Source organism: Corvus hawaiiensis, chromosome 17, assembly GCF_020740725.1.
Source record: "Corvus hawaiiensis isolate bCorHaw1 chromosome 17, bCorHaw1.pri.cur, whole genome shotgun sequence".
NCBI lineage: Eukaryota > Metazoa > Chordata > Aves > Passeriformes > Corvidae > Corvus > Corvus hawaiiensis.
The window spans coordinates 9,488,927-9,511,613 of NC_063229.1; the positions used below are offsets into that span (position 1 = coordinate 9,488,927).

The 22,687-nt window shown below is 50.1% G+C and overlaps 2 protein-coding genes and 1 long non-coding RNA gene across 6 annotated transcripts in view; 1 reads left to right on the forward strand and 2 right to left on the reverse strand.

The window, feature by feature from the left end:
• Positions 1-567: 567 nt before the first annotated feature.
• STMN3 (stathmin 3) lies at positions 568-16,878 on the reverse strand. Its single transcript, XM_048321795.1, has 5 exons — positions 16,594-16,878; positions 6,696-6,791; positions 6,172-6,347; positions 5,501-5,692; positions 568-5,010 (listed from the first exon to the last, which is right to left on the reverse strand). Exons 1-5 carry the CDS (start codon positions 16,610-16,612, stop codon positions 4,951-4,953), a joined length of 543 nt encoding a protein of 180 aa, XP_048177752.1. The 5' UTR covers positions 16,613-16,878; the 3' UTR covers positions 568-4,950.
• Positions 16,879-18,873: 1,995 nt separating this feature from the next.
• LOC125335001 lies at positions 18,874-20,780 on the reverse strand. Its single transcript, XR_007207291.1, has 2 exons — positions 20,239-20,780; positions 18,874-20,152 (listed from the first exon to the last, which is right to left on the reverse strand). It is a non-coding gene; the product is annotated as an uncharacterized LOC125335001 (long non-coding RNA).
• Positions 20,781-20,835: 55 nt separating this feature from the next.
• The window catches only part of RTEL1 (regulator of telomere elongation helicase 1), a 45,716-nt gene continuing 43,864 nt past the window's right edge, over positions 20,836-22,687 (forward strand). For all 4 annotated transcript variants that reach the window (XM_048322079.1, XM_048322082.1, XM_048322080.1 and 1 more), the window contains exons 1-2: positions 20,836-20,882; positions 21,514-21,630. In XM_048322079.1, coding sequence (XP_048178036.1) covers positions 21,529-21,630 — 102 coding nt within the window. In that variant the 5' untranslated portion in view covers positions 20,836-20,882; positions 21,514-21,528. The remainder of the gene's footprint in view (positions 20,883-21,513; positions 21,631-22,687) is intronic.

A 22,687-nucleotide genomic window follows, 5' to 3' on the forward strand; every position in this document is an offset into this window, starting at 1 on the left:
TACAAACTTTTCAGTTTGTTTTCAGTTGCAGCTTTAGGACATTTTTGTGTACCTGGCCCAGGGCTGGGACTTGGAGCATTGGCCATGCAGGGTCTCATGGGCTGGGGTCCCTCCTCCCTGGGAATTACAGCCCTGCTCCCTCTCGCTCTGTCCAGCCCCAGCTGGATCCTTTCTCAGGAAAAGCTCATGAAGGAAGCGCTGGAGTTTTTAATAAAGAAGCTCATGTGTTTTATAGAACTGCATTTGTTGTATTTGTAACTGCCTTATATCTTTTTTGATCTTCCTGTGTAAGGACTTTGCACACCCTCACTCCCAGCCACAGGGGGTGGCAGCAGGACCCTCATTCAAGCATTTATTACTTTGTCCCACTGAGAATGGTGATAAACTCTCAATTTCTGCCTCTTTTATGCTGTGTAAAAAAGCACACACTGAGCATTCAGAGTCTTAGTGTCTATTTTGTTAAATCTTTAGGTCAATTTTGTGTTTTATGCTGTTTATGAGTATTCTCGCAATACAAAGAGAAGCCTTGGAACTAAAACAACCCATTTATGGAGAGAGATGGACACATACGGTTTCATACCAACTTTATTTCTTTTTTTTTCCTTTATTTTTTTTCATAATCACTTCTTTTGCACAACAACAACCTCAAGTTGACAATGAAATGCACGTGGCAGACCGAAGGGAACCAGACAAGGCTCTGTTAGGGATGGAAAGTCTTTCCATGACTCTGTGCCAGCTCCCCACCCGGCACAGGGGACGGTGACCCCGGCTGTGGCAGGAGGAGCACATCCTGCCCAGAGGACAGCCAGGGTGCTGAGCCCCGGGGTGACAGCTCAGCCCTGTGCCCACACAGTCATCTTCCAACCCTCTCCTGCAGCCATGGGCCAGGGTGTTCCTCCCGGGGCACACAGCTGCGTATCCCAACTCTGTACTTTGGTACTTTCCATTTCAGAGCACTTTAGAGACGTGGAGGCATCGGCTCTCCCGCGGTCCCCGTGGGGAGGGAGCGTCTGTGTCCCCTTGTCAAAGGGTGTGGGAAACTGAGGCAGAGGAGATGCCAGAGCAAGGATGCCCAGCTGTCCCCTGCGTCCCTGCAGCCCGGGGACCAGGGACCACCCACACGTAGGCGTGGGCCAGTGCGCCTCTGCTGCTTTACTTGAAGACAACTGACTACAAAGGTGGAGTTTATTGGTCTTACTATGTCATCTCGTCCCTAGCATGGGGAGTAAGAAATCTCTAGCACCGTAAACAGCCATTCCCTGACTCATTTCAAGTGGTATCAGAGTGTATGTGCATATATCATTTCCACGGATGCGTTTCTGTGCGCGTGTGCACAGCCGGGTGCACAGCCACTGCGAGGAGGACAGGAATGCCATGGGAGGGATATAATGAACCCCATGAGACAGGATTGCAGAGCCAGGGCCAGAGAGTCACGCTGGGCTAAGCTAAAGCAAGCAAGCTGAAGTTTACATTTGAAAGGGAGCAGCAATACTGACCTACCCCCGAGGTAGGATGCATGCAATCGTCAACTCCCACCGGCCCTGGAAGGTCAACTCAAAAACAACCCCACAACTGGGTTAGAGCAAGATTTTTTAATGACTCCAAAATAATAAGACAAGGCTCAGTCCAGAAGCAGTCAGAGGGGCCAGCATCCTTGGAAGTGCCTATTTACAGACAGAGCTGAGCTCTGCTGTACAGGATAATGCAGGCACAGAGCTGTAATTTGGGCTGTGAGGCCGGTTGTCCCAGCTTCCTACAGCTTCACCCATCGCCCGGCTGTTGGTGCCAGCTGGGAGCTCATTTAGCTTCAGCTCCTCAGTCTTGCCCGAATCTGAGGCTCTTCTCCAGAAGGGCTCTTGGAAGGCCTGTGCATGCACATAATGATGTCACCCTCCTGACTTTCCTCCCTCACACCACTGCCACACTCGAGGTCCAGGCAGGGACACCGTGGGTGCCCTGAGGATGCTCCCCCTACAAGGCACATTCCCATGTCCTTATGCTGCTGCAAAAACGGGGCTGAAAACTGTCAGTTCAGAACTCAATTCATAAACGCCTTCAGGAATCAGTGGAGACCTCAAGCCCCACCACAAGGAAGGTGACCCCAAGAACTGTGGGGTTTTGCATGCCGTGTCCACAACCACAGTACGTAGGAATGCTCCAGGAATGACACAGGCTGGGGCAGTAAGGATGTTAATGAGGATACTTAATTAGTCTCAATTGAGGCATGAAGTATGCAGCTGCACACAGCCAATAGCATGAAGGGATATGGAAAGGCATGGAATAACCATGATCCTGGCTCGTGCCACATGCTGCAGGTTGGGCACAGTGCTGCATGAGCTCCTGGCCACGATGGGTTTGGAGCAGTGGGTGGACACTCCTCATCCAGCCAACACCACGCAGCCAAAGCAGTCACACATTTCCCTGATAGTGCCCCGTGGCACTGGACAAGCTCCTGAACATCCCTACTCCATCCATCTGCACCAGGCAAACATGGCTCTGCGACACGTAAAGCCTCTGGCCCCACAGGTGAGGCAGTTTCCTTGGCACAACGTGTCTCTGCAGCAGCTACCTGACATTACCAATGTGCGCGTCCCTGCTCCTCTGGTGCAGGAGCTTATCCTGCAGTAACATATTTTCCAGCCATATCCACTGTCCCTCACTGCACCAACCTGAGGGAGAGGAGAAAAATTCGTTTCCCAGTGCTCACACCTGCACAAGGACCATCTGCCAGGCCATTCAGCACTTGCCATGGGAATTTTTGCCAGGAAAAGCTATTGCAAGAATAAGTCCCAACTTGAGACCCATCTGGGCTCCAGGGAGGGGGAGGAGAGGGGCGTGGGGCAGCACAAGGGACCGAGAGGGAAGATCCAGGCAGGAATTGAGCCTGGAGACTCAGGAGCTGTTCGGGAGGACGGCTCTGACCGGCACAACCTGTTACTGACCATCTCTCTTCCAGCACATGCTAAACCTGACAGATCCTGCAGCTTCAGCAGGGTTGCAGGGCACCACCTGGAACCTCCACACGGGGAGGTTTGGATCAACACTAATTATATGTGCTAGAATTGAAGCATCACCTCTACTCTTCCTCTCAGCCCTTCCTTCTCCTCCCAGCATGAGGAGCAGCCGTCCCCGCTCTCACCGCCCTGCCTGCAGGACTCGGCTGCCTCCAGCTCCCAATTCCAACGTTTTCCAGCTACTCTCTGTCCAGCATCCCACTGGCTCCCTGCCTTCGCCTGGCCCAGCCTCTGACTCCTTCTGAGCCCCCAGGAGAGAGTGAGAATGGCCATTTCTCTTATTTTCAACTCTTGCTCATGAGTACAACATTTCTGATAATAATAATCATAATAATCATAGTACTAAAAACAGTATTTACAACAAGCTCCAGGTCAGAATTACACACCAAGCAAACACTCAGCACCACAGAGAGTAGGACAGGGTTAATATCTCGCAGATACCTTCTCAGATCCCACCAACGCGGGACACAGACATTTGACGGTTTCAACCATTTCTTACACACAAACATTTCATTTAAAGTACTTTTTAAATTTTTTTTTTAAACTTTTTAAAATTTCTCGTCACTATATGGATGAGGTGATGCTGACGGTGATGCCGCGCTCTACACAGATGCTTATCTAAGACAGCTGCTACTATTAACTGATCATTAGCTACTGTTAAGAAATTCAACCCTCAGTTTCCTTCTTTGCCCTAAATCTAATTTTCTTTTGTCACTGACAGCACAGGAGCTTTTTAACAGCCCTGTCCTCCCCACAGCCCAGGAGGAGGGGTTTGGGAGTAAGGTAGCCCTTCCTTTTAGGAGCAGAGTCCCCTGACATCAAGCCATGGCCATGGAAGGATCCCTCCCACATCCAGCTGGGAATTCTGTGGAGATCAACAAAGAGCCCTGGGATTTGGTCTCCAGCAATCTGCCCTGTGATGGCCCCAAAGAGCCACATCCATCTCTGGAAAGAGGGAAGGATTATTCTGTTCACTAAAAGGCTGTTTCACAACCACGCCCCGTCTCTGTTGGATTTGCTTTCCTAACCGAGTGGAATCCTGTGTTGTGGGAGCACTGAGGAGCCCACAGAGGATGAAGGTCCTCTCCCAGGGCTCCCACGGAGCTGGGAATGCAATCACCACCTGTGGCTCTCCCGGGCAGAGTGGCCAAGACCTCAGTCCCCGCTCAGCCAGGGAGAGGGCAGCTCAGTGGCCAACCAGGGCATCAGGCAGTGCCCACTGTGACAGGGACTTGCTGTGATGTGGCACCTGGCACCAAGCTTTGGGTGGACCCCCTCAGCTGCTTCCACACAGGCTCTCAAAAATCACCCAAAGATGAGGACTGTGGGTCACTGCCTGCCTGGGCTGGCTCTGGAGGCAGCCAAGAGATGGGGGATCTGCACACTGCGGCTCCTGAGCCATCCATCCCTCTCCTTCCTCTCTCCTACCACGGGCAAACGGGGCTGCTCCCTATTTTACTTCACACACAGAAATGATCACTTACTTCCCATTTTTCTGAAACTGATATTTGGCTCAGAGCAAACACCAAGAGGAGGAAAAGCCCCAGATAAGAAATCTGTATCTCTGTGACACTGCTGGTTGAATTTATTAATATCTTTGTTTGGATTTTTTTTTTACATGAGTTTAAGAAATATTTTTTTTTTTAAAAAAGGACAAAACCTTCCAAAGAAGCTGTTTGATTGACTGGTCAACTGATTTGATTCTCTATTTGATGTGAACTAGCTGCTATTCTGCTTAGAGGTCCCTATGATCTGTGAATCCCCACAAGCACTGACGATTAGGGATGCAGAGAGAAGCGTGTAGCTGGGGACAAACACCGGGGAGGGGGAATGAAGGACCAAATGTCACATCTAGACAAACAAAATAAAATGTGTTGGTTGGTCGATTGGTTGGTTTGTTAATAGGAATCAGGTGCTAGATGTGTAGAAAAGCCCTTTATCCAGAGATCTCCTCCCGCTGTTCCTTGTTCCTGCGGACTTCGGCTGCGTGCAGTTCCTGCAAAGATGGGAGAGATGACACCAGGCTAACACACCCTGCTCTGTGATCAATATTTTCCTCCTGCACACAGGATTTGCATCAGACATAAAAAAAGAGACCAGTTTCCCAGCCAACACACCCTGAGGGCAGGGGGTTACACCTGCAAGGAGTGAAGGATCATCTGTGGGAGCCTGGAGGAGATGGAACCTCCAGTGAACGCACTCCTGGCTCCTCTCTCCTGCAAAACCCTTCAGGCCACACAGCCCATGGTGGGCCTGATGCTGTGGCTTTGAACTTGCTCTTGTCAAGATTATCCAGGCTATGTTCTCTACTGACCTTGAAGGCCATAACCCCCCTCCTCACGCTACTCTGGAGCAGAGCTGCTCCTCAGCAACCACCACCAAGAAAATGCCCTGTCCCTTGCACCCATCACACTGGGACCAGACCCCGTTTTTCCAGGAGGATCAGCACACCCAGCCCCCAGCCCTGTCCCGGGGGTGGCACTTGCCTTCTCGCGGAGCCGCTCCCTCAAGGCAGCGAGATGTGCCTCACGGATCTCCCTGCTCAGCTCCATCTTGTAGTTGAGCTTCTCCTCGGCCAGGCGGCTGAAGTTGTTGTTCTCCTCCAGCGCCTTGTGCAGCACCTCCCGCTCGTGTTCCCTCTTCTCCGCCAGCTGCTTCAGCACCTGCGCCTCCTGGGTCTGCCGGGGGAGGGGGTGAGGCCACTGGAGAGGCTCTTCCAGACTTCATCTCCCCGGAGAGGCTTTCTGACTCTCTCCTCTGCTCAAACCACTCTGCCACCCCCTTCCGCCCCATAACATAATCTTCTTGCTTGGAAGATACTTTTGACACCTTTTTCCTGCTATCATAGAATCATTTAGGTTGGAAAAGCCCTCTGAGATCATTGAGTCCAACAGTTCCCCCAGCACTGGCCAGCCCACCATTAACCCATGTCCTCAAGTGCCATATCTACACAATGATGATGGTGGAGTTGAATTCCCTGCCTAAATCAGGCTGCAGAACCTCGCTCCATGATTCCTATGTCTCACCTGACAATTTGCAGTGGAATTACAAGTGTCAGAACACTCTTCCCAGCTGTTTTAGATTACGCCTGCTGAGTTTTAGGGTTAGGTGCAATCAGTACCAGAAAAGTCACTCCTTTTACAGGACATCTCCTTACCTTCCTCCTCTCTTCTGCAGCCTCCAGCCTCCTCTGGAGCTCCTCCAGGGACAGATCCTTCTTCTTGGGAGGGGAGGAAAGGATTGGGCTCTCAGGGGATAAATCTGAAGGGGACTTCAGGATCACTTCGAAGCTCTGGCCTGATGCCCTCTTATCCAGCTGCTTCACCTCCATATCTTTGTGGGGGAAAAAAAACAGTGATTCTGTGAACCTTTGCCTCTCAGGAGAGTGTTCACCTCAGGTTATCAAGCTCCTCATACAGGAATTAAGATTTTCCCATGTCCTGACCTGGGTGATTATGTTTTATCTCCAGAATTTCTTGATTAGTGATCACCTTCATCCCCCCATGCAAATGCAATTAATTTAAAGTCATGGCATAATTACAGAAAGGTCACATTGCTGTTAATACCTTGTATGTCACCCCAGCATGAAGCAGAGAGACTCTGACTCTGGCAAGCTCCCATGTTGCCTACGGGAGAATAATCCAAACACTGTTGGAGCTCCTGTGGGAGCAGGTTACCTACCTCCATACTGGTAGATGGTGTTGGGATGGGGTTGGGTGTGGAAACAGGAGCAGATGAGGGAGAGCAGAGACAGCTCCTTCATTTTCTCCTTGTAGGCTGAAAAATATGAAATAGTAATGAGAGAGATTCAAATGGCAACAGCATCTCTTTTTTGTAGAGAAATTAAGCAAGTATCACATTTGCAGCTATCAGACTCTGTAGAGGCTTTTCCATGCTGCCAGGAAATCCTGTTTGCAGCTACCAGACTCTATGGAGATGTTCCCATGCTGCCATAGCTTGCCAAAAGGTCCCCAAGGAGCGTCTGATCTGGAGCAGCCTAAATTAGCTGCCAGTGTGGCAAATGTCATGGGAACACACACAGTGGGGACTTAACACATCTAGAGGTAAAAGTTTCTGTGCAAGATTTTCCCTCCAAAGGAGCTGGGATGCTGCAGCCCGTTTAGCTAAATATGTTGGCACAGCTACTCACACCCTTTCTCCACTGGAAGTGCAATTTCCAGTCTCTGAGATAAATGATGCCCACTGACACCTGGAAACCTTGCTCAAGCCCTGGCGAGTTGGGAATATTTCACAAGTCAGCATTTCTGAGGTGAGGGTGAAGAGGAAAGAGGAGATCAGCAATGTGGAGAAAAAAGGGGCATTTGAGTGATTAAACTGTTCAGGGGCTCTGCTACCAGAGGAAGAGCTGGACCCCAACTTCACAAGGAACCTCCTGTCCTGCAGCAGCAGATCAGGGGAGATGAGAGTGGATTCTGCCACCCCCTTAGCCCACACAGGCAGAGGTTGGTACAGTCTGTGATCACAGTAACAATTCTTCTGCAAAGGACAGGAAACACACAATCCTTTCGAGCTCTGCTGCTGTGAACCTTCCAGTTTGCTCATTGTTCCTGTGACTGGAGGATGCACCACAGCATCCTCGGTGATCACAAGTGCTGCTCCAACACAGATTGCAGCAATCTGCTTCTGGGGCAATCTTCACCTTCAATTTTTGGAGTTCAGCACATTTAAGACAGTGAACTGTTCGCACACTCTTGACAAAGAACCTCAGAACAGAAGGAGTTGAAGTCAGTGAGGTGCTCTGTCAGGCTGTCACATTCTTTATCACATCAGTGAAACCCTCACAGCATCACTCCTATGTGGCAGGTCAGCAGCTGGGGCTGCACAGTGGGTGCTGCTGCCTCCTGGGTCCTGTGAGGCTCTGTCCTGGGCTGGCTCCTTGGGGGACAGACACCCAGGCTCGTGGGGACAGAGTCTTCATGGCTGCGTGTCCTGCCAGACCCGTCCTGAGCGTCCTTGTGCTGCCCTTCCTCCTGCCTCTACCACAGGCACAGGCATCCTGCTGTCCTGCCCTGGCTCTGCCTCTGGATTTCCTACACATCCTGGTGCTTCTGGCCTTGGTTTGTCCCCTCTGTACTGAGCTCATTTTGTGCTCCAGCCAGAGGCAACTCTGCAACTCAGCTGCCAATGCCACCTTCAGAGCAAGACCCTCCCCTGGGCCAGGACAGGGAAATCCCCAGGACTCTGTGATCTGAAGAGGCATTAGACACAGAACAATTCTGAAAAAAGTAATATCCTGTGTACCACATGCTCTTAGGAACATCTTTCAGGTATTCTCCTTGCCTTCCCACAGCTAATTGAGTGGGAAAACCTACGCCTCCTTCCTGCTTGCACTTATTTTTCCTCCCAGATGCAGAACTTCACTCTAATTAACGCCCTTCTATTGCTAAACCACCACCCCTGAAGCTCAGATCTTGAGTGAACACTTTTTTAGCTTGCTCCCCATTCTGATTTGAACCTCCTGCCCAGTCCTGCTGTTAAATGTAACCCAAATATAGAACAGTTTACACCAGCAATGGCATCTAGACATCTTTGATTCTGTTCTTAATGAAAAAAACCTCTGGAGAGCCTCTGAGAGGCCCAAAGTCATGGCATGGAGCAGTAAGCTAATGCATCTCCTAATGTGCTGCCAAGAACCCTGAAGACGGTCCCTGGGAATAGATGAGAGACATTATCATTTATTATCATTTAGACATTATCGTTTAATACAAACAAACCAGTCAACAAGGTCGTTGCTCCACCATTATGTCTGGTCCTGGGTGAAACCAAGGCATGAGGCAGATGTGCCACACCCCTGACCCCGTCATTTAATTCAATTTAATTGTCTGACAGCACTTGTTACAGAGCACAGGGCTTTGTATTCCGTGACTTGAGCTTCAGTACTGGCGCTGTGTGCAGATGATTCCATGCTGCATTCCCTGCCTTTCAGGAGGTTTGCTGTGGGGATTTCACAGCTGGCCCCATTCCATCGGGATCTCCCCTGTCCTGCTTTCCCTCCTGCAGAGCAAGCTGACCGTCCCTCTCTGCCAATTAAAATGAAGAGGAGCAAGAGGACAAAAGGCCCTGGGCTGCGGCAGGGCTGTGGTGAGCGCTGGAAGCGCTCTGCGTCCTTCCCCCGCCCCGGAGGCTGCAGCTGCACCCCGGCGCCAGCCGTCAGATGCAATTAGCGGCACACGGGGCCGGGCAGCGGGGCTGGAGCTGCCGCGGCCCCGGGGACCGGCGGGGGACGGTCCCGAAGGGCCCCGAGCGGCCCCCAGTGCCGGGCGGGAGCGGGGGCAGCAGCGGGAAGGGGGCAGCGGACCGAGCCCCCCCCCGGGACCCCGGGAGCTGCCGGGGCTCCGCTCCCCGCCCGGAGCTGTCCCTTCAGGACCGTCACCTCCGCCGGACCCCGGCCGGCAGCTGTCCCTTCAGCACCGCCGCGGGGCCGGGCATGAAGAGGGGCAAGGATTGACTCCTGAGGGAATTATAGAATCATAGGAGCACAGAATCGTCACAGATTTTTTCGGCTCGGAAAAGCTCTCCGTGATCATCAGGTCCAAGTGTTCCCCCAGCACAGCCAAGCCCACCACTAAAGCATGTCCCCAGGTGTCCATCTATATGGCTTTAAAATCCATCCAGGGATGGTGACTCCACCTGTTCCCTGGGCAGCCCGTGCCAGGCTTGACAGCCGTTTCAGTGAAAACATTTTCTTTAATGTCCAATCTAAACCTCCCCTGGTGCAACTTGAGCCACGTCCTCTTGTCCTGTCACTTGTTAATTGGGAGAAGAGGCTGAGCCCCACCTGTCTCCCCCCTCCTGTCAGGGAGTTGTAGAGAGTGAGAAGGTCCCCCCCTGAACCTCCTTTTCTCCAGGCTGAGCCCTCCCCAGCTCCCTCAGGTGCTCCTGGTGGTCCAGACCCTTCCCCAGCTCTGTTCCCTTCTCTGAACACACTCCAGCCCCCCAATGTCATACATGTCCTGAGGAGCCCCTGATCCATGCCCTGAGAACTAAATTGATCCCTGAAATCCCCACACCTGTGCTCCAGAGCCACCAGCTACACCTGCAGGACACAGAAGCATCACAGTGATGGCCTTGTGCCCATGACACATTCCATGACAAATAATTGTTTTATCAGGCTAAGTCAAGAAAAAGCATCCTGTGAGGAGAGGTACATCCTCTGATTTGGTAACTAAAAGAAAGACCCATAACCTCTGGGTCGCTCTTTAGGAACCCGTGTCAGTGAAGAGCAAACCCGAGACCTCTCGAAGCAAGACTTTGTCTCAATCACAGCTGCGTAAAACTCAGGGGTAAAAGATTGCCAGCCTCAGGAGTAAAACTTGTTTCAGAACTATTTGCACTCCCATTTGCAATAGATTTAAGGTTTTGAGGATATATTTATGCCAGTGGACAAAACCCTTGAGCCAGGAAAAGACGAGTGGTTGGCCAGAATATGACATGGCCAAGGAGTTCCTGCCCAGAAAGGCTGGATCTAGTGTACAAATGTACATATTTTAAGAACAATTAGACAGGGAATGCTGAACTTTTTACTTGAGCATCTATTAGCATTTTTGCTTCTGTTAACTTCGTAAAAATAAACTCAGCTTGCACTGAGCAAATATTTCATTTCTGTATAAATTAATCTGGCTCGGGTCCTCAGGGACTGGATACCAAAGCATTGCTTCAGTCTCAGAGGCGCAGCAAGAGCTCTGCCTCGTTGGTGGGCAGAGGATTAGAACAGGCTTCTCACTCAGGTATGAATTACTGACATTTTACTTCTCTTTTTTAGGCAAACACTGCAATAGAAGCATCAGCAGCAAATTCATTCACTCTGGTATGGTCTTCATCCCTGTGTCATAACATTTCACTGCTGTCCTATTAGAACTGGGGTGAAACATTGAAAATAACTGAGTTGTGTAAACCAAGAAGTGAATAAACTGTAAAAGACACAAAAAATGTATCAGTGTCCCAGCCTGTAAAGTGGAGTGAACTTGCATTTTGTTAGCTTTAGAGATCTCTGAGAAGTGATTAAGCTAAAATCCATAAAGGTGCAGTCAGTTCCTCAACATTCCTGAGCATTTATGCCCTGCAATCAGCACAGGCTGATTCTGGTTTGGTTGTATTCCACCCCACACCCCATGAGCCAATCAATCTTCATTAAAATTTTTCATCTAACTTTTTCATGTGTATTATTGTTATTATTATTATTATTACTGTTAGTATTGTTATTATTGTTATTACCTTTTTTTTTTTTTTTTTTTTTTTGCAATAGAACATACTGCCTGGGAAAAATCACTTTCTCCCTGTTTCAAAGAGAAGAAGGGAGATGCCCTGAGCCTTCACCAAGGCACCAGGAGGCTCAGGGTGGTCCCAGCTCTCTCCAGCGACTCCTTTCCTGTGCTCCCTCTAGTGCTGTAGGCAACATCCTGCATTTCCATATCCCCGCCGCTTTGCCTCAGTGCTGTGCCCGCCATCGATCCACGTAAAGTGTTTATCTCAAAGTCAGCCCCCGGAGACATTATCCAGCTGCTCCCCGAGTGCTTGTGGTGCCAGAGATGGAGGAACAGCTGGGAATGGTGTGGTGCAGGAGCAATGGGATCCATTTTCCTCCTCATGATGTGCCTGGATGGTGGGGCTTAACATCTATTATTCATTAAAAAGTTTTGTTCTCTGCTTCCTAAATACATTAAGCTAAACTGCAGCCAGGTTCTGGGGTGGTATTTAACGGCATCCAGAAAAACAGAGCGAGGCCATCTCGGCACAACACCAACACAGCATCAGTCACAGTGAACCAGAGGCAGAGCAAGGCTAATTTATGTGAAACTTAAATGGATGAGACTGGATGTGCTCTGTCTGATAGCAAGGTCAGAGGAAGGTTGTTACAAGAAAATAATTTGGTTTGTGAAGATAACTTTGGAGAAGTAAGAATTGCTTCCATAATGAGTATTAGCTCATGAAAAAATGGGAACAGGCCAATTATAAATGAAGCCAAAGCTTAAACAGAAGGTAGAGAAGCCAGAAAGACAGAGAACTGAGACCTCCAGCACAGATTGCAACGCCACACACGCAACAAAAGCAACCAGAGTCCTCAATAAGCCTGGAGAGTACAGCAGGTTTTAGATATTCTCCCCTTCTATGGCTCGTACCATAAAAATATTGGCCAGACCTTCAGTCTAGTGCACTTCCACCTTCTTGCTCCCCAGCTTCTACAAACAGGTCAGTAGCAGATCTCACACAACCAGAAAACACTAGTGGGTTTTTTGTTTGGTTTTTGGTTGGCTGGTTGGTTGGTTTTTTGGGAGGGTTTGGGGGTTTTTTGTTAGCTCCATAGCTGTACCCCACACTGATGGTATAGGGACACCCCGAGACTCCAGGCCCAGAAGTTACCATGGGCTCATGTGGAACCATCCATGAGAACAGGCAGATGTGAGGTTTGCTCTGCCTTCTGTCAGACATCTGCTGAGCTACTGCCCAGGAACAGTTTCCAATCACCCGGCTCCTTCCCCCCAGGTTTTATTGGCAGCTCATGAATGTCACAGCAACCCGTGCTGTGCACAGCCAATGCATCAGCAAGTCACTCGAACTGTAGCACTGGAACATGTGGGCTGCTCCCAGGAAAATAACCAGGGAAATCTCCTCTTGTATGGACTCAGCAAGACAGAAGGGCCCAAGCTGTGCAGCAGCTGGGGGAGTTACCGTTGGGAAGGAGAGAAGCATGGCCTGAAGTTGCTTGATAAAGCAGAGGAAGGAACCAAATGGAAGCAGCTGACCCAGAGTGTGCATTTGGGGCAAACACAGGTTTGGACAGTCAGGTTTGGGTGAGACAAAGAGCTACAAAGGAGCTGGGGAGCTAGTGAGGTGGCAGTCCATGCGACAGTCAAAAACAGAGCCCAGTGCCGTGATGTGTCAGGTACAGATGTGCTCTGTGACCACAGAGAGTCATTTGGTCTCTTTGGATCTTGGTTTCCTTTCCATTAACTGAGGATTATTGTATTTGCCCATTAAACAGTGGTATTATTTGTATAAACAATTTAGAGGGGATAAGATTCTCTAGTAGGGCAATAACCTTGTAGAAGTACCTTGAAAGAATAAAAGGATTGTTCAGAAATGTGCTGAGCAGCTCTTCACCATTTGGGAGGTGCCAAAGTGCCACAGCACATGCACGTGGTCTTTGGTTGCTCTCTGGCTCTCTTGTATTTCTAAATCACAGCCCATTGGTTTAACTCCCCTCTGGAGAGGAGACTTTCATTTTTAAAACATAACTCACACCTGCAAGACTAAAGCCCATGTCAGTAAGACAACTGGGAGGGATGAGCCAGGCACGTTGTTTCCAGTTAATTTAGGGGTGTAGAAGTTTGAGTGAGCTTCAGGTCCCTCCAAGGATTGCCATGAAGAATCCTCAGCCCCATTCAACCCCCTTCTGCCCACACTGCTGTCACAATGGGCTTATCTGCAGCCTTCTGGTTGCCACATCAGATTGCTAAATCTCAGCTTTTACTCAGCAGAAGGAGAATGTGTTCATCTGCTAAACCAGATCTGAACCAACAATGACAGATTCCAAGAAAGGGCTCTTTTGAGATATCTGAAGCATTTTCCCAGAGTCTACATGGTGTCATTAAACAAGACATTATTTATATTTTAGAAAGAACAAGTATTTTCCAGTTATTTAGATCCCTTGTTTGGAGACACTGGTGAAAAAAAATATACATCTATATAAACGCCTACAATAATACAATAGGCTCTTTTGGCATGTAAAAGTGAATTCCTAATAAAAGAACCATAATTTTTGAAGGCCACATAGATCTCTTCAACAGTCAAAGAAAAAGACAATAGTGATTTCTTGAGAACACAGAGAGATGGAGAGCTTGGTAGAAGGGACTCTGACTCTCCAGCCTGGGCAGTAGAAATGTCAGGACAGGGCAACACCATATGGTGTCCCCCAATACCACCCAGAAATGGGATCAGGGGATAACCCAGAGCTATATGAAGTCCCTCAACTATCACATTTCATGGCAGGACGGCAAAACCTTGGGATCTACCAAGGCCCATTTACCATGCCCAGTCATGAGGCCAGGAATGACAACCTGGTGTTTCCTCTTGGCTCCACCTTCTCAGACACGCCAGCGTCGGAGAAAGCCGGGGGGGATGTCACCTTCCGCATCATTTCATAATCTGAGGTCTCTTTATTCAGCCCAGATGCTACAAATGGTGGGGGAGCTCCGTAGCCCTGCAGAGCCCAGCCAGACCCCCGGGCTGCGGTGCACAAAAGCACAAAGCCTTGTGCAGATGCTGCGGGGAGGAGGTGCGAGGGCTCTGCCCCTGCAAGGGCTGCCCGGCAGCAGGGCCGGCACCGCAGCTGAGCCGGCACTGAGCATGTGCCGCCCATCCCGCGGCTCCTGCACCGACAGCAGCCCCCGGGGCCGGGAGAAAACGCCTGAGGTGACAGGGAGAAAAGAGGGAGGGCAGCCAGGCTCGGGGGAACAAGCCCTGTTTCTTTTCATCCCAAGGATTTGGTTGTTTGTTTAAACAAACCAAGCAAATCTTCCCAAGGGGGATAAGCCCCCGGGCATCAGCCGCAGACGACTGCAGCTGCCCTCCCCTCAGCACGGATCGGCTTTTGCTGAGGATAAAGAAGGAAATAATGAAGAAAGCCAACAAGACTCATTCCTTGATTGAAGGATTCCTTATTCTTTTTCTCCTGCCTTTCCAGGCCACTCTCCATTGCTGCTGTACGTGCTACAGGCGATGGGGAGATGGGGAGCTGCTCCTGCAAAGGCAGCTGGGCGAGGCTCAGCCCCGACCCTCCCTTGGCACGCAGCGCCCTATTCTCTTCCCTCCTGCCACAGCACTGCTTTCCATGACTTCCTACTCCTTGAAATCGCTTCTCTGCTTGATCTGAGTCACAAGGAAGCCCCATTTCACGCTTCTTCATGATCTTAAGTCTCTTTGACAGTGAAACTGCATCTTTGGGAGGATGAAATACGCTGTGGGCATGCAGTGGGTTGGGAGGGTGAGAATGCACCAGGCGGAAATCGCATGTTCTGCCTACATGTGTTTCATCCACCACCTCGTCCATCTCAAGTTCGATGCAACCTTGGTTTAGAGGGCTGGTAAGTCTGAGCCTTTCCTCCCACCCCCACTCTGCAAACGAGGTCCAATCCTGCTCGGTGGGGAAGGCAGGAGATGAGTGGCACCTCCCAAGAGTGCACTGCTGCAGACGTTCATTGAGACAGGGATACTCACAGGAATATACACAATAGCTGGAGGTTTTCTATCGCAAACACATTTTTACAATGCTGCTTTTTATCTTTAATTGCATGCAAAGCACACTCAGGATCAGCTGCGCCCTTACACTCCCCCCACCCCCCATACACACCCCTCCATCTCTCTGTCCTTCTTCCCCCTGCCTCTACTGATCTTTTAAAAGGAGTAAGGAATAGAAAATGCACAGCAGGAAACCTCGGCAAAGGGCGGTGAAAGAAGCAAGAAGTGTTGCCTGGTCTCCTGCGGGCTGGTTCCCTGCCTGGGGGGCACAAAGCACTGCCTGCTCTTCCTTTTTGTCTGTCGCTCCTGCTCAGCCCTCAAGGATCTCGCTTCCCCCTCCCAAGCCCCTCTTTGTGGGATGCAGAATTCAGAGCCATTCCAAGAAAAAACTTGGTTTTCTAAAAGAAAAAAAAAACCTCTAAACCCACCCACTGTTCATTGTACCATTTCAAGCTTTTCTTCTCCTTGACCCATGCTCCCAGTTTCAGCCACTTGAATCCCTCCTTCCCAGTCAAAGAGGGCAAGACAGGTCTTTAGGAAGCTGGACCGAAGCAGCACAGCATCCTCGGGCTGCCATCCTGAAGCCAAACCCCACCAGGCTCCCGGGCAGCCGCGCTGCGATTGCCGGCACTGCTGCAGGAGGGAGGAAGGGCTTCCCTTGCAGCATCTCATTTCACCCAACGCCATCAGAGGACCGCTCCCCTGTAGCATCTTCTAACCAAGAAATGTGAGCTGTGCAAGAAATCTGGGACTGGGAAGCCCTGAGAATACACAAAACCCCATCCAGGTTCTTCTGGTTGGCTTTGGGGGATTTTCTAGGGCATTACTGGCTCTTGCCCATGTCTTCCTCTCCATTACCCATTTAAGCAATACATGATCTTCACAAAACAAAATGTAATTTCTGAATTCCTTACATCCAGCTGCACAGCATGCAATTATTTTCTTAGAGAAAGAAAGAAAAAAAGCTCTACGATGTTACAAAAATAACATTTAATTGGCACGTAGCAGCATCTTCTAATGGCACAATGAAATGGCAGCAATACTTTAAATTGGCAAGTTTATCACACGTGTATTCATATTAAAATAAAAAGCCCACCTGCTATCTTGCATCAGAGGGGTGTGTGTATGGGGGAGGAAGGGGAACAATGCTGCCATACCAGCTGCCTCCTCAGCACAGAACTCCCCCGAAACCCACGGGAAAAAAAACCCCACAAACAAACCAACCCAAACCTTCAGAATAATGATTTTCAAAAAAATATATATAACCTGATGGTTTTAGAAGTGCATTGATGTCAAGCCCCCGAGAAGCCGGCAGTCCTACCTGAGACGGTGCTGGCCATGCTGCGGCGGGAGCGGAGCGGTGCTGCAGGAGCAGGAAGGAGCGCAGGAGCTGCGGAGGTGCTGCAATGCTGCGGGGAGGGAGGACTGACTCAGCTGGAGGGGGCTGCAGCCATCCGCGGCGGGGAGAGGCTGGAGCGCCCAGAGAAAGGCGAGGGGTGGAAAGAAAAAGAAGGGTCACTAGTTCGGAATATTAATGAGCGTATCAGGCCTCCTTTCCTGGGTGGCTTTGACGGCAGATCCCTCCCAGGCAAGCCTGCCTGCCAGGAACACAGCCCCACGGTGGCGGGGGGGGGGGGGGGGGGGGGGGGGGCGGGGGGCGAGACACACCCAGCCGGGCGCTGGCAAAAGAGGATTTTTTCCTCCTCTTCCTCCCTTTCTTGTCTGCTCGAGATGGGCTAAACTGCTTTTTCCCTTGCTGACAGTAGAGTTAAGCAAAATAATTGATTTTGTTGTTTTTTTTTTTTTTAACCATCCATTCCAAGGCAGCCTCACCTGCAGGGCCGGCTCAGGGGTCTGGCTTGACTGGGCTGAGGTGTAAAACCCAAACCCCAAACCTTGCAGCAGCTTTAGGCAAAAAGCAAAGGGAGGAGGGATCCCAGATAGGTTTTTAGGCATGGGATTAGGGGTTTTTTTTACACCAACACTGAGGCACTAAAGGACCTGCAGTTTGGGGAGGAAACTGCCATAAAAGTAGTGGAGAAAGAGCAGAATGAAGCCTTTTGATTTCAGTAAGAATTCTCTGGGTTTCTCCCCCACCCCAGGCATCAGGACCTCTTTTCTTATAATTTTCTGTCTGTTTTCTATAATTTTTATCATTTCCATTTGTGGCTATTGTGAGGGGCCAGTGCTTCTGTGCTTTTAGAGCATCACACACACGCTTGGGAGCAAGGAATCCTCCCAAACCCACACATCTCCCAGCATGCTGCAATGCAGACACTCCCAAACAAATTCCAGCTGTTGCAGGGAACTACAGGTTGTTGGAATACCTGCCAGTGTTCTGGCATGCTCAGGGGCAGAAGCCACAGGCACTGCCTACTAAATTCAGTTAGAATGACAGAGATTTTTCTTTTTTTCCCCCCATCTCCCAGTGTCCTATTCTAACACTGTCATGTAAGAAAAGAAAAATAGAGAAAATGTCTAATTCAGAATAAAATTAACACTCTCCACACATTTTCAATGTGTGCTTGCAACAGGAGCTTCTTTATGACCTTTAACTGCTCCCTGTTCTGTCCACGCCTTGTTTTGTAGTTCCAACTCTCCCTACTTTCTCCTTGGATTGAATCTCCAGGACTTGACAAGTTATCTTGTGTGTGTTTCAAAAGCATCTTTGCCATGATCAAAGGAAGGCAGCCATCCCAGGCACCTGACTGCTGGAATAATTTCCCCCTTCTGTTCAGGATGAACTCTGGCTTTGATATTCCCAGCAGTCCCAAGAGGGGCTGGCTACCTCTTGCAACATTCTGGATTTTTTTGCATCAATCCAGTACATATTTTATTCCTTTTATTGAGGAAAGGGTGTGGAATGCTTTCAAGGTGTCGTGGCCATGTGTCCCACTGGAATACGCTGTGTGAGAAATGGGGAGAAAATGATTTGGAGGGTCAAGGTGGAAACCTATTTTGTTACTCCCCAACAGTAAATGTACTGAAAGGCTCTGGACTATCAGGAGTCAAAGAAATCAAATAATTTGGGGGGCAAAAAGAGTTTTAGACTCAGAAAGATAACAAATGGCAACTTAACCCTACTCAGTGTGAAAGGGGAAAAATAACCTTCAGGACAACCACATAGATGGCCCTTGAGGCTCTTTTGTCCCAGTCATGAAGATTCCTGCTCCTCTGGCAGCATCTGGATCTCATCTCAGAAGAGAGATCCTGCCTGAGCAGCCTCTGAGCAAATATGGCCATTATTCACTTTGCACTTCTGCACAGCACCAGTGTTCGCTTGCTGGGGCCCCTGGTGTGGTTCAGCCATGTTCCCACAGCGGCTAAGGATCATCTTTCCCAAGGTTTTTATTTTGTACATTGGGGTTTTTTTCTTGAAAATGAAAAATAGTTTATCCAAGATCTTAAAACCCAGTAATGAGCGAGGAGTGGAGACAGGCTGGTTCCTCCTGACAGGGCTAGTGGGGACAGGCTGGTGAGCAGCTGTCACACAACTCTCTGTGCTGCCCTGACAGAGTCTTGAAATCTCTCCTCCCTCTCCAAACTCCTGCTTTATAAGAATTCAGGGTTTATCCTAGGGAGACAAACACCAAGACGACAATCCAGTGTGAGACCAACACCTTTATTTATTGCATTTTTATCCCGACAGATGCTGCAGCTTCACTAAAGCTCCACAATTCTTTTGCAACCTTAACAAGGAATACATTTTTCTCTTTAAACTTACAACCCATTTCCTCTGCTCTGTTTTTAGAAGGACAGCAGTGCTGGAGGCAGCCTGCAGTGCTGGTCAGGTGAGGTCACTGGTGCAGAGGAGCAGCCTCCAGGAGCTGCGGAGCGGCCGGTGCTGACTCATGTTTGCTGCTGGACACGGGCACCTGCTGACTCACACCCCACTCCTGCCTTGGGCTGGTCACCTCCCAGCAGGTGACACTGCTTCTATCAGCAGCACTGAAATAAGGCAAAATAATCTCCTCTGATAGACTATTGATATTGTTCTTCGATGTAGGAAAGAGGTATTTAGAGGAAATAATAACAACACAGTATCCCATGTATTTATGAGGAGTTTTAAACCTTTATTCTCCCCTGAAGTTATCCCACATTCTCATTTCCCAATCTCTACAAACTAATTTCTTTTGCAGCTTAATCGTGCATGACTGATACCACATTAAAGAGTTCACAGTCAGAAACATGAGCAAAACCAGCTGTTAAATGTTGTGTGGAGCACATGAAGATCCACAGGAATAGCTCTGTGCTCTCCAGCCCATTTCCTACAATTAAAGACAGTTTATGATCCAGGGAAGTTCAGCTCAAGGAATTTAAAGGCTGGCAACCAAAAGAGCAACACCCATGAGCTCCCCTGACCCAAAAACACGACACAGAAGGTACCACATGTTTGGGAAGACAACAGATCACGCAATGTTTAACTTACATAGTTTAAAGTCTGTTCCTTTTAACCCCAGAACTGTTCCACACACAAACAAGCTGTGCAGCTGGCCAGGAATAAAGCATTTTAAAGTTACAATAAAAGAAGCCACATCCTGTTCTACATCTACACAGTGGCAGCATGAGATACAGCAATAAACCACAGAAATGAGTACAAAATATTTTCTTCCCACCTTGTCTCTCATATAGCTGCATAAAACACAGTTGTACAAAATTTGAGGATCCAGGTAATCCATACCTATGCATTTATTAAAACCAGATTCTTACAAAACTGGGTAATCCATCAATCCAGAGCAGTTCACCACAATCACACGGCCTGAGCACCTGGAATGCCGACAAAGCCGTTCCTGATGTGCCTGGATACACTGTCAGGGGGCTGAAGGGTGGGAGCACCGTGCTAGGGAAAAGCCGGGAACAAAGGAGCGGCACATCCACCCCTAACAAAAGAGACCCGTCAGAATTCATTACTGTTCCTACGGCAGGAGCTGCGAGGCTCAACATAAAAGCCACAGAACCCTCCCACCTCAAACGCCGAGGGTTTCACAAAGAATCCTGCCGTGTTCTGTCCTCTCCGGCGTGCCGCACTGCCCAAGGGTGGCAGACCCCAGCACAAAGCCCAGCAGGGCCCTGGAGACAAACTCTGGTCAAGGGCATCGCTTATCACACGCTCCCGAGCCGTTCAAAAGGGGAGAAACGCCAGTCAGGAGTGGCCCTGGCGCGGGGGACTCCGACAGGGCTAGGAGGCTTTGGATATGCAGCTTTTAGCGAGCGAACAGTCGATATTCTGGCTCTTGGGCGCCGAACCTCGGCCTCCGCCCCGGGAAACGCGGCTGCGGAACCGTCCGGCTGAACCACCCAGGGCCTGTCTGGGGAGCGGAACCCGCTTCCCCCAGACCCGGCAGGGCTCAAACCCCACCGGGCTTGCGTCGCTCCTTCCCGGGGCCCCTCATGAGACGGCACCAACCCCCAGTCCCGCTCGCTCCCCGACACTCCGGCCTGGGCTCCACCAAGATCCCCACCGGCTCAGGCCCGCCATGGCCGCCGCCTCCCCGGCCCGTTACCCGGGCAACGGCGCGGTTCTCGCGAGAGCACGCGCCGGAAGTGGCGTGCAGAACGCGGGGGTGTCACGTGACAGGGGCGCGGGGATTCCGAACGGAGGAGCGGGAGGTGCGGAGCTCCGGGAGCGCGGGAATGCGGGGGCACGGGAGCGCAGGGACACGGGGACGCGGGGGCACGGGAGCACTGGGGTACAGCAGTATGGGGACGCGGGACCTGGGAACCCTGGAGCACAGGGATCTGCAGGAACACGGGTCGGAGTGGGCGGTGCGTTCCGGGATTCCGGTAATGGGACCGGGTCCCAAGTGCCCGTGAGTCTCCTGCAGAGCCGCTGGTATCGGCCCGTCCCGGAGCGGTGTGACTTAAGTGCTTCTTCCCGTTCCTGATGGAGCCGACAAGAAAGATGGAGGGAACCACTTTGCAAGGGCCTGGAGTGGCAGACCAGGGGGGGATGGCTTCAGCCTGACAGAGGGCAGGCAGGGTTAGATGCGATGTTGGGAAGAAATTCTTCTATGAGGGTGGTGACAGCACAGGGACAGGTTGCCCAGAGAAGCTGTGGCTGTCCCATCCCTGGAAGTGTTCAAGGCCAGGTTGGGTGGGGTTTGGAGCAACCTGGGATAGTGGAAGGTGTCCCTGCCCATGGCAGGGGTTGAATGAGGTGAACTTTTAGGTCTCTTTCAGCCCTATCTTGGCATGTTATCACCATGACAGCAGGGTCATCATGGTCTTCACTTCCTTGCAGGCACCTCAGGGAACCATGCCCAGGATCACTCTGAACGGGATCACAGTGGATTTCCCCTTCCAGCCTTACCCATGCCAGGAAGCCTACATGGCCAAGGTGCTGGAATGCCTGCAGAAGGTGCGTGAGTGCTGCCTCCTCAGGGGTGATTGTGTTCATTTTCCAACTGTGTGTCCTTTCTAACTGTACAAAATGATTTCTCTAAGAAGAGGTTGTCACGATTCAGATTTTCTTTAAGCACTTTGTATGCTGCCTTTCCAAATCTTTTCTGGCCTTTTACATGTGTTTTTATTTTACTCTGTGGTTATTAAAATCCTGGCTGGCAGGTGACAGTCAGTAGAAATACAGACGGGATGTTCCTGCCTAAACTGAGAAAAGGAAGAAAGGCTGAGAAAGCAGTGCTGGTATTCATGCAATCTGTCCTTGGCTCTCTGGGGTTCCACAGAGTTACAGAATCATGAATTGTTAGAACTGGGAGGGATCTTAAAGCTCATCTTGTTCCAACCCCCTGCCATGGGCAGGGACACCTTCCACTATCCCAGGTTGCTCCAAGGCCCGTCCAACTTGGCCTTGAACACTTCCAGGGATGGGGCAGCCACAGCTTCTCTGGGCACCCTGTGCCAGGGCCTCCCCACCCTCAAAGGGAAGAATTTCTTTCTAATCTCCAATATAAGCCTACTCTCTGTCAGTAGGAATCCATTCTTCCTTGTGCAGTTACTACAGGCCCTTGTAAAAAGTCCTTCTCCGTGTTTCTTGTAGGCTCCCTTCAGGTACTGGAAGGCCCCAGTTAGGTCACCCTGAAGCCTTCTGTTCTCCAGGTTGAACAATCCCAATTCTCTCAGCCTTTCCTCATAGGAGGGATTTGGTCTTTTCTTGTTGATATTTGGACTATTTGTATAATTTTCCATTTGCTCTGGGAGAGGATAATTTTACTGAATGAATGTCAAAATAATAAAATGTTTTTTCACAGTAGTTATCTTTTTTTCTGGACACATATTCATGGCCCCTGTTCTCCTGAGGGACCAAACAATCTTACTGTGGAAACTTTGGCTTTCCACCTGGCTCTACATTCCTCTGTATCACAGTACCTGCTTGGTGCCTCCTCTCATTGAACTCAAAGTGTCGTGAGCTTGTTATCTATATAAATTCCCTTTATACACTTGAGCTCAGCTGCTGC

Excerpts from the sequence above, each read along its gene's own strand:
- STMN3 (XM_048321795.1), bottom strand. Across the intron at positions 6,348-6,695 it reads CACCATCTACCAGTATGGAG|ATATGGAGGTGAAGCAGCTG; the intron begins GTAGGTAACCTG and ends TCCCCCACAAAG. Across the intron at positions 5,693-6,171 it reads CTGCAGAAGAGAGGAGGAAG|ACCCAGGAGGCGCAGGTGCT; the intron begins GTAAGGAGATGT and ends CTCCCCCGGCAG.